The 11,712-nt window shown below is 37.1% G+C and overlaps 1 protein-coding gene across 2 annotated transcripts; it reads right to left on the bottom strand.

Moving 5' to 3' along the window:
- Positions 1-376: 376 nt before the first annotated feature.
- On the bottom strand, positions 377-6,430 carry eif2d (eukaryotic translation initiation factor 2D). Of its 2 annotated transcripts, XM_007562305.2 has the most exons (16): positions 6,112-6,430; positions 5,626-5,816; positions 5,461-5,544; positions 5,290-5,380; positions 5,094-5,201; positions 4,548-4,852; positions 4,278-4,395; positions 4,149-4,194; positions 3,960-4,066; positions 3,693-3,845; positions 2,417-2,506; positions 1,875-1,970; positions 1,409-1,529; positions 782-956; positions 635-688; positions 377-482 (listed from the first exon to the last, which is right to left on the bottom strand). In XM_007562305.2, exons 1-16 carry the CDS (start codon positions 6,165-6,167, stop codon positions 460-462), a joined length of 1,818 nt encoding a protein of 605 aa, XP_007562367.1. In that variant the 5' UTR covers positions 6,168-6,430; the 3' UTR covers positions 377-459. The 2 variants fall into 2 exon arrangements, with proteins under 2 accessions (XP_007562367.1, XP_007562368.1); XM_007562306.2 differs by lacking the exon at positions 377-482 and having other exon boundaries at positions 511-688; positions 6,112-6,429.
- Positions 6,431-11,712: the final 5,282 nt, after the last annotated feature.

The following is an 11,712-nucleotide window of genomic DNA, read 5'->3' as shown; positions in this document are numbered from 1 at the left end:
CAGGTGTAAAACTTGATGAGATTTATTTTTTTTAATTGTCTTGAGAATCTCGACTCATTAAAAAAAATAAACAATGAAGACATTCTTATTTAATTGTGCTTTTCCTTAAAATAAATATTGTTTTTGTTTTACTTTTTTTTTCATATTTAATTTATTTGTGTTTTAATGTGTACACTCTCTTACTGAAGTAAATTGTGATTTTACCAGTGACAAGTGCTACATAAATGTACTTTACCTACTTACTAAATGGTTTTACACTTACAAACATAACTGCGTTTAGGGCCTCAGAAGTTCCAAAATACATAAAAAAATAAATAAATTCAAACAAGAATTTTATAATAAGTTTTACACCAAATGTTTTTTTTTTTTTTTTTGCCATCAGACGTTAATAATCTTGCTACAACAACAAAATGTTATCTGGCGTAGCTGAACTCCTCAATTAGTTCCATCTTGGATTCCTCAGTCCAGACTGTAGCCAAAACCTAACAGGAAAATAAGTTGAACCTAATGTCAGGAAGGAATAGTGAATGCAATTTAATTAAAAGAATGGGCAGCATTACATGTAACTTGATAACAGCTTTAAGTGCAATAAAAAGCAGGCACAGCTAAGTCCAATTTTATTTCTTTTTCCCACCCTTGGGAGCTTTGTCCAGGCCCTGGATATACTTGCGAGGAATCTGATAATGATCTGCAATTGAATTAGCGAAAGGAAATCATAATTCAGTTTGTTCAAATAAATATATTACCAAAAAAAAAAAGAAAGAAGAAGAAAGGTTCTTACCAAGCAACAGGTTCCCAACCTGATGAACCTGGTTTCCTTGGATCTGGACCAGGACTCTGTCTTTAGCTCCAGGGAGGATCTGTAAGACGGCGCTGGCCTGGACTCTGTGCTGCAGAGCAGTGGCAACTACTGCGGGATCCAAACCATACACTTCCAAATTCTTTATTAGAGTCACCTACAGATGTAAATAAACAACAAGTAAAAACAAAGAAAGAGCCCAGATAATATTGAATTATTTTAAGGTATTTTGTTTATCATATAAAGGCTCTGAAAATTTGACGTTTTCAACTAAAATGCTCCACAAAGTAAAAATATCCACTAGTTTCGGATTGTTTTTCAGACATACATGGGATGTAGGTTCAGGACACCAATCTGAGATGAAGTCACATTCAAAAATATATATTATTCAATATCTGTTATACCCAGAGTTGAGTCAGCCTTTAAAAAGTGTTTATGTATACATTCCTATATAACTCACACTCTAATCTGTGATTGATTATGGCCTAATGTGATAGCTTAAAAATCAAAACCTGAACTGGAGTAAAACAAAAACTAAACAAAAAGGAAATTTTACTGGCAAATATCTATGTAGAGCTACAACTGTTAAGTTAGGAAAAGTTTTGTCACCTTCTTATTAGAACCTCGAGAAGCCACAGAGATGTCTATTGGCTCAATGTGACCCTTCTTTACTGTTGCTGCTTGTCCAGGAAACACAACCTGATAACACTCTTGCATTCTTCCCAATGTCCTGTGAAGAAGAAGATGATATTGAATAAAAACTACTGCGACAAGTATCGTGTCCCCCTCCCACGTTCTTGGTTTTCACGTGAACAGAAAATTTAGTGGAAGGAAACATTTCTATTTCTGAGCCATACACAGAGTCAGAAGCATCTTACCAACCTAAACAAGTATTTTAGTAGGTAAACACTTCTGTATTAAAAATCTGTTTTAAATTGGTGTTTGTATACCATCGTCAACTTAACAACAACTGGAGTGTGCAGTTAAAAACAGCTGGAAAAATGACAAAATAATGTAAATATGAAGCCACAAGCAGGGTACGACATTCATTCATATTCTTTACATTTTTTTTTACCTGCTAAAAAGATCATCCCATTTGAGAGACTCTACCTCCTGGTATTCTGATTTCTCCAGTAAGCAGTCACACAGAGTCGGGTTTATAGTCACATAACTGGTGGAAAGAAAAGAAGAGCTCTGGTTAAACTGTTGGCTCTAAACAAGGAAAATGTGGCCTTGTTTCCTCTGGTGAGTTGCTAATAGATTTGATTCGATTTCTTTTATTTGCAATTATAGTCTTATTTTAGAACATCTTGAGAATCGCTTGCTTTCACAGCATGGCAAGAAGAACTTTTTACTGCATCACATGTTCTCAGTAATAAATTTACTTAGCCGTGAAGGTGGACATTTTAACCACAGTTCTAAAAAACAATGAAGGGCGTCTCATTTTGAAGCTTATTTTTGTTTAATGTGAAGACAGACCAGGATAAACGAATGTAAAACAGTATTTAATCAAAATAAGACACTGCTACTAATGTTAATTTTTGTGGTGTTTCCTAATTCTTGAGGCAATAATTGCTGCAGTTTGCTAATCAGAACAATTGTTAAACATCCACTTACTTTTTATTATTCTCATCCACCAGCTCATTTTTCTTCACATATTCAGTGATTATACTTCTGACATCAGCAGGAAGCATTGTCGTCCCTTTCCTAAACAAGCACACGTCAATCTTTTCATCAGAGTGAAAACGGCACAAATCTTCCAACACATGATTAGTTTTTGTTCTTGAAGCATGGTATCATGTTCCTCCTGGAACATCCCATCGTGTCCAGCCCCAAAGCATGACGCTGCCACCACCATGCTCAGAAGCTAGTGCAATGCTTAAAGGTTTAAAAGCCTAATCTGGATTTCTTCAAACATTCCTTTTTGTCTTTAAGGCCAAACAGATGAACCATTGTCCCTTCTGACCACAAAGCACTTCTCCAGATGGCATTTAGTTCATGTGAACAGCAGTTGTGATTAGGAGTCAATTTTGTGGCACCGACTATTTTCTTGCTTCGACAATCTCTGAGACTATGCTGGTTTTAAACATCCTTCAGTAAAGACAAATAGTGTTTCAGCAGCTTGGTGGATTGTTTCTGACTACTTGGGTCAGCTGGATGAAACATGGAGAATAACCTGAGACACATATCAACCTGTGTTTGGTTAAAGTGGCTAACATTAAGCTTCTTGGTCATGACTCCAACCATACTGAAGTCACAAATTAATGTGGCTTCTATAGGTTCAAGTTCGTGGTGACAAGATGCAAATGGCCAGAGCCATTACACTTTGAGCTCAAATTTTTTGCCTTAAATCTGGTTGTTCCTAAAGCATAAAATCCTTTTTAAGAAAGTTAATATAAACGGGCCAAACCATTGACATAAAGTATTTCAAAGGCCTTCGTTAACTATGCTTCATCTGCTTTGTTCCAAGAATAACAAAAAAGTACATTTGTCAAATTTCTTTGTAGATGTACAGCTTTATATTTTCTTGAAAATGGAAATAAAAGAAAAAGAAAGTATATGGTGTCACACTAAAAGAAAAGAAAAACAAAAAGGATGATCTTGGGGTGTGCAGAAGACTAATATTGATTTGACTTTCACCTAGGGAATATTAACTTATCCCTTCACGAGAGAGATGAGAGGGTAAGGTCAGTTTAAGCAAACCCCGGACACTGTCCCTGCTGTGGTGCTGCACTATCTCCTCAAAGTAAACACCGGCTCCAGCTCTTGCTGTGATGGCCACCTGCTGCCTGAACCATGCAAACATGAGCCTGCGCGAGGAGCGTGGGGGCGAGGGAACTTCAAAGTGGACACACACACACACACACACACACACACACACACACACACACACCTCTTATTTGCATCCAAAAACAGTGGCTCCAACCGAGCAGAGACAGAGTACAGAGTAGTGATCTCTGGAGGGTGGTACGGGGTTTCTCCTTCTCCACTCAGCACCGCTGTTTCTTCAACACCTGCCTCCTCTGGAATGCTGAAGGACCGTAGTCTGAAAAATGTTTTAGTAATTCAAAGAGCGACGAGCAGAGTTAAATGTGTGAGGCTTGCAGAAATTAAATTAAAGCAAAAAAAAAAAAAAGAGATGAAGCAGGGTTCAACTCACTGTTGATTTTTCCAGTCTACTTCCACAATGCTCTCCACGCCCTTGGTGAGTTCCTTCACTCGAATAAGATTGTGCTGCTGTTGCATGACTTGTAGAAACTTGGACAGCTGTTGAAAAGGTGCAAATTATACATGACAATAAAAGTGTAATATAGCTACGGCTTAGTCCTATTCTGGGGATATTTTGTACCTTTTTATAGCTGGATTTCTTAATATCCAGTTGCTTTCCGCTAGGGCTAGAAAAAAGAAGAGGATGCTCTCAAGAGTACTAACTTCAATTTGTTTTCAGCAGGTTTGAACAGATTGGTGAAGACCTTACCAGCAGGTGAACATGTGGTTCCGGAGAAATGTGCTAGTCAGCAGAGGGAGCTCTGACTTCTTAATCTTGCTCTTCAGAGCATGCAGGAAGCACTGCAGCAGCAGGGCGTCCATTTCCTCTGTAGGATCAGGGTATAAAACTTTTTCTGTCTCATATTATTTTTCTAACATCAAAAATAAAATCTTCATCTACAGGTGAAGCTTTGAACATATCAAAATTGGGACATTTTTATCCATTTGTAGACAAAATCTATTTATTTATGCTTGTTACCTTGAGGAGTTTTCTGCTCGTCCTGGTTCTCCTCGCCTTTTTCATTGCTTTCCACCTTGTCTTCCTCCGTCTCAGTGAGGTTCAGCTCCTCAAAACCAGAAGAGGCTTGATCTGTAACGGTTTCACCAGAGCTCTGCTGCTCCTCTGCACACGTTCCAAAATCATCATCATCATCATCATCATCATCATCATCATCATCTCTACGTTCTTCTTTCTCGCTAACTTTGCATTTCTCTCCATTTGTATCTTCTATTTCATCATCCTCATCTGGTAAAGAGGGAGGATTTGATTTATCTCCAAACGCCCTGTAAAATAAAATACAAATTTTGAAATGTATCCATCTACGAGGATGCATTTACATGTAGTGACACTGAATAAAGTCCCTACAAATGGGGGTGTTAATAAATAAAAAAGAGCAACAATATCACTGTGACTTCCAAGGAAGTCAAATAAAGCTTACTGAAATAAAAAAAAACAAAAAAATCAACACCAACTCGTAAATGCCTGATTGGTTTATCTCTTATGCAAAAGTTTTAAGTCCCTCACCAGAGGTAATCCATGTACGTGTGAAGAACACACACTCCTCTCCCTTTCATACCCGAGCTCTGCATCTCCGCACTTGATGCTGCAGCTTTTCCAACAGCAACAGGAGCCCTGCCAACAGCAAGTAGAGCACAGTTATCCTTATATCATTGAGGGTGGTGAAAGAAAGCATCTGCATTTTTTAAAATCTGTGCCACACCTATTATTCACAATCAAAACAGCACAGCAGGACCCTTGTTTTACATCTGGAAGCCCGCATGAAGGCATCACCACACCTGGCAGCATGAGATCTGTGGAGAAGCACATCATTTTCATTACAACCGAGACAAGCAGAGACACAACATATGTCATGCTGAAAAGGGAAACTTACCGGCCCCTCCAATCAACTTCTGAAGCACAGGAGCCCATGTTCTGAATACTGGTAGGAGAGAAGGGTGTCGCCATAGAACATACACTGAAAGAGAAATCAACATTCTGAGCACATTCATCATGCTTTAGTTCCTGTTTACATTATGCCTTATTTATTCTTTAATACCTGTAGGATAAAGTCGTTTCTCCACTTCAAAGAAGATAGGGTTTTTATGAAGAACATAAAGAGTCACAGCTTCTCCTTTGTGTGCATAAATCTTCACGACATTAATTTCTTCTTTGTTGGGGACGAGCTCAGACAGTTCATCAGCAGAAACGGATGGAAATGCAGCTGAAAGGTCAGCTTTCAACTTTCTCCTACATGCAGTTAGAAGGAAGATTTTTCTGAGTTAATTTCATTTTCTTAATTGTATTAAATGGCTTTTAATCAATAAGTTTAACGATTGAACATTGTACTAGAGCCTAGAGAATAACACTTAAAGTGTTCAAATTAATAACGGACAAAACACACACACATAAAAACTAGAAGTTTGGAAGGACACATGTCCTTAGTAGACACGCCAATTAATAATTTTAAAGAAATTGTGGGGTCTATCTTAAACACATAGCTCTAAGAAATATAGTGTTTGTGGTGTCAGCAGCACTGACTAACCTGTCTGATCCTTTGAGTACAGTGTTGGATTTGACACGAAACGGTTTGGCAAACATCTTTTCGCAAATGAAATCTTCACAGCGACTACTTTACCGCATCCACCATGAAACCTCTGTGGTTTAATAAGTCAACAAACATTCATTACAGCTGCATGTTTCTCCCACAGTAACATGTCTCCACTGTTTCTAAATAGCTTTGCAGCGATCAAGTGCTTCTCGGTCCTACGCTTATTTGTTTCCGTCTGGAACATCTACCGCGACTTTAGAGAGGAACATGAGTTCCGCGCTATCAGACGCTTCTTACTTTATCTGTTAGACGGAGAGGTGAGTGAATAAGTACCCAAAACTTGTATTCTTGTATCCCAACAAAGTAAAAAAAAAATAAATAAAAAATAGCAAAACAGCCATCCAAGAAATTACTCAATTAAAATAAAAAAGTATTTGAGTGCCTGATCAAAACATCTGATTTAAATAAACCTGGTCTCATCAGATAGATAAAACATAAAAATATGTAGAAATTGTGCTATTCTAAAGACTAAAATAATGATAAAAAAATCAAATAGCAACAGATTCACACAGAACAAACATCTTCCAAATAATACTTACAATTAGAAATAATGTAATCACAGCATTTACTCATACTTACAACAACAGTTCACCCTGAACACACCATAGTAATGGTGGCATTATGTTGTGAGAATTGTTTTCTTTTAAGTGGACTAGAAAATTGGTCCGTCAGTGGTCAGGAAATGACATTCATTTTTCACGCACAGATCGTATCTTTATTCTTTATCTCACCCACTTCGGTTATTTGCAGTCTGTGTAAACACATGATGAGGGACAAAGTCTCTCAAAGCTCGATGTACTTGTTCAGAATGAACAACTTCATGCTTTTAGCCTGCCTGCCTTTTGTCACATGTTCACAACAATTCGCAGAAAGTATCAAGCTGTGATTTTCAACGAAAGTGAACAAATGTCTTATATGTTTCCAACTACTGAGTTTATTGTCTTGCAGTAAGAAACAGGAAGAAATTAGATTTAGATATATTGCCAGAGGTGTTGAAGTGGATTCCTCATTATTCTCAGACAAAAATAATTGCTGAATCATTCTTTCTGTTTTTGGTGACACGTATTTTCTGGCATTTAAATGTTTAGACTCAGGCAGATTTTTTTAGTGTTTCATTTCTATGCAAGTATTCAAAATTTAAAAATAGGACCCTAGCCATCCATGCTTAGCTGTTTGGAGAGGCAGTTTATTATGTGAAAGATTTCAACTACACAGAGAAGGAGAGATGCCAGTTTCTGTGCAGAGTGCCAGGAATGTGGCCACTGGTGAGTGAAAATGCATAACATGTAAAGGGTACTTTTGTTTACATTTGTGGTGATACTTTCTATAGTAAGAGAAAAAAAAACAGAAAAGAAATATCATTTGTCTGATTACATGACCTTTTTTGTTACCACAATTGGCTGGATTTAGATTTAGGAGACAGAAAAACAACACATGGTTTTGATTTGCCTGTTTTGTGAGGTACAGCAAATAGTTTTTCACAAGTGGTCCCAAAAGGCTGAGTTTGACTTAAAGAGGATAGACATTTGAGCTGCCAAGCGCTCATGTCAGAAATATCCAAAGATCTTCTTAATTAACATAATTTACAGCAAAAACAACTCAATTAAATGCTTTGTCTAGCATTCCCTTTTTACAATGCCTATGAAGTAACAAAATAATAGAATTTATCCGATAAGCTTTTAGTAGGAGAGACAGATAAGCTATGTAAAGGGTTTACATTTGTAAACAAATGTTTACATTTGTTTTATGGCTCTAGATTTAGTCTCACAACTGTCTCCCCTGAGGCACTTTGTGTAGTAGTAGGCAGCACTACCCCTAGTCACTGTCTGTTTGGGGTGTTCCTGGTCAGGATATCAAGGGAGTACATGAGGTTCGGGAAGATAAATCTCATCTCATCACTCAAAGATGTGACTCTGTTCACATCTTTGGAACATGGCCCCATTGTTGTGCAAGGGAATAGTTCACAGACAAGGGTTAAGCAGATGGGATACAATTGAGCTCCTCTGACCCCACAGTTCTTAGTCAAAATAAAGGCTAAAACTGCTCCCTGCAGGTTGGAGAGCAGTTTTAGCCTAAAGTGAAAGAGTTTAAGTAGGGGTAGACGATGTGGCTGAAAGATGTTTCAGATCAGTCAATATCAATTATTGATTAGTTTTCTGTTTTAAATATCTGAAATACTACTAAAATGTTGGTGCGACCCTTCATGTTTTATTTACAGTTTCACGCCACACTACTATTTATTTTTAAGCAGTTATGAGACATGGTGGCAAAGCCTTGAACTGCTGCTGTGCAAGTTACTCAGCAAATTGTTGCTAGGTAACCGAGGAGTGAGTGACCACCAGCCTTACTTGGTGGCTGAGTGACTGAAGTATTTTCTCTGCACATCCCCCAGAATGCTGTGTGGTTCTGGTTTGAGTCCAGGGAAATTATTGAATATTTTACCAGGCATATTATCTATTGATATTGATCACGTATCTATTGCGATAGATATTGTTATTGTTTTATTGTTCAGCCCTAAATTAAAATATTTGGGTGTTTTTCTTCCCAATTTATGGCAGATTGGACCTAGAGGTGCAGGGGAATTGATGCTTCGTCTGTTGTTATATGGACATTATTCCGCTGGTCTGTCGTGACTCATGATCAAGAAAGAAGTACACCAAGTACTTGAGTGTGGGGTTCCTTGGACACTGTTATGACACAATCTGCATGAATGGATGGATGGTTTTATAGGAGGACGAAAGGAAGTAAGAAAGGAAGTAAGAATGGATAGACAGACAAAGGCTGAAACAACACCTTAGTTTTTAAATATTTAATTGTATTTACTCTGGGCCACACAAGAACAAAATCTGATTGTTCTTGTGCTTCTGCAGAAGGAGGAGTTGCTGCTTGTCCCTACACAGTACTCATTGTCACTGCTGATTCAAATCTCATTCAAAGGTAAGAAGCTCCATCTCGGATGAAACAGTTTTATGTAAGCCAAGCACTCACAGATAGGTGCAAAAATAAATTTACACTTTTCAGGGTTCATTGTGAGTTGATCACACAGTTAACAAAATTCTGGAAAAAATACAGTGAAAATTAGTTGTTAATGAGATGCGGATCATTAATGAGATGCGAATAAAAACGATTGAAAGAATATGAGAAAATATTTGGGACTGTGCAAAACCTAATTTGTATACATTGCATTGCCACAGTCATTAACGGTAAGCAGTGCAGTAAGGATGCTATAGATAATGGAAAATTGCTGGCAATCCAGCTGCCAGTAACCTTCTATAAGTGCAATAAAAAACAATAGTACACTAGTATCACCCAAATCCGTTAAAACAGTAATGTGCTGTATAAATAACACCTTCAAATAACAATAATTGATGGCAACTCTGCTGCCAGTAACTTACTGTAAATATACAAGACAATTCTTTATAGGGAATGAGATTTTCTTCCCTGAAGAAAATACCTAGTGTACTGTATTTTTCTAGGTTGTACTATTTCCCTAAGTGCTACAAATAGGCATGGTCTTTGGATTCACTGTTGCAAAGGAAGTAACAGATGCCAAAGACTGCACTGCCAAGTATAAGACAGACATAGTTCCTTTGCCACAGTATTTATGGGTGTAATCAACATGTTCTATGTTTTATGTAGTTGTCTAGTTGAAACATTCACACTGTGCACAATAAATATGTGTGGGGATTCTAAACGGAATATTACTCAATAAAAGTTTCACAAAATGAGCTCTATATTGTTACTACCATAAAGAAGAGATAAACTTAGAAACAGTTTGTTACCATCTGCTTGGCTTGACAGTGAGCAGCTCTTACTGAATTACTTTATGAGATTGGTGATGTGTTCTGTGGCTTTGACATTTAATATTTTTGAAGAAGAAAAATGAAAACAATTAGTTTCAAAGGCTTTTACTAGCAGATACGTAAAACGTATCAAAAGAGTTAATATTTTCAGTGTTAGACCTTCAGTTTCATAACCGCTATTCACTCTGGCTTGTTGAATCCTCCTTAGAGCAAAAGTCTTGATGGGGATCCATTCTTGTCTTATTAGTGCCTGGAACTCATCACAAAAAGTTGGCCACCAGATTCCCCACCAGCTATTTGAGACATAAACACAGCTTGTAGTTTCCTAAATAATGAAGCCATAAGCTTGACACTCTCCGTCCTTCCCCTTCGGTCCACTTGATGACGAAAACGACAAAAAACCAGACTGTGTCCTCTTGATAAAGGTTAACGGTATATTTCAAAAGTAAAAACGGTACAAATGTTACTTTTGCACAAAAATAATAGAGTAAACAAAAGAGTCCTAAGCGAGAGAAAGAGAGAGAGGTCAAAAAACTGTGTGGCTCCACTCCAACTGCCCAACTAATTCTGCCTGGCCACACCCTAAAATCCTTAACTGCAATTACATATGCAAATTTACAAGAAGGCCAGTATAGTCCAGTATAACAAATTAGTATGCAATAGAGATTTAACTAGTAATAATTTTTATCCAAATAAACAAATTGCCATAAGAAATATAAACATAATTTATCCTAAAGGTCTGAATGAACTAAAATTCAATTTAGGCCTCTACACAGCCTGTTATTGGTGTTTCACGGATACAGATCCAAAACTTCTGTGTTCTGATCTTTAAACTGCCTCATCACTTATTTAGTCTGGCACAGTTAACTACAGATGAACACCAGCCAGTTCTCTTTAGAGGACATTTTGATCTCACCTTTCAGCAAGGCTCTTGGGATAATTTATTGTAAAGTCCACTCCTTTGGATGAAAAGCAAGACCACACATCATTTCAGATTGCTTCAAGATCTCTTTCAGAAATAATGATTTCCAGCTGAAAGGTTGATTAATCAGGGTTTTTTTTCTTTAACTTGAAACATGCATAAAAACTATTCAATGCACTAGAAGGGTGCTATTAAATTTTCACTCTTAATGAACCAACAATAGCTTCCAGAACAAGCATACAAATGTTCCAGGTTTAGAGGTAGATTGGATGCAAAATAAAAAGACTTCACATTTGAGGTAAGAAAATTATCTAGATTATCTGATTTAGCTATTTTGTGAGCTGTGTTTTTTTTTTTTAAACTCTCCTCCTGAAGTTAGGCTAAGCTCTGCTTATTATGCATAGCCATTTAGTAACTTGTGTATGTTGCTATTTCACAAGCAGTAATTATTTGGTTTGATATGAGGGACAGTCAATATTTGGACTTTGCAGTGAGACCTTCTTCCCTTCAGCATGAGGGAACAATAAAGTTGGTATTTGTTGTTGAAATTTGAATGTGTGCACTTTGTTACGACTGTTTCTCATTTAACAATAAGACAAAGCCTCTCCTTATTTTTCCACATCTCTATTATCTCATAAATTTCAAAACAATAGTGGTATCAAATAATGCAGCATAACCAAATAAAATTGAGTAAAAGTGGTTTGGAGAACAATCCTCCTGATACCAAAAGATTATTATTTTATTTTACTTTCTTAGACAGTTTGTTCAGCCCCAAATGAAAGAGGGATCACCAAGGCAAAGCTCTTACAC

The sequence above is a fragment of the Poecilia formosa genome, unplaced genomic scaffold (assembly GCF_000485575.1).
Source record: "Poecilia formosa unplaced genomic scaffold, Poecilia_formosa-5.1.2 Scaffold135, whole genome shotgun sequence".
Taxonomy (NCBI): domain Eukaryota; kingdom Metazoa; phylum Chordata; class Actinopteri; order Cyprinodontiformes; family Poeciliidae; genus Poecilia; species Poecilia formosa.
This window is presented reverse-complemented; position numbering and strand designations above follow the sequence as displayed.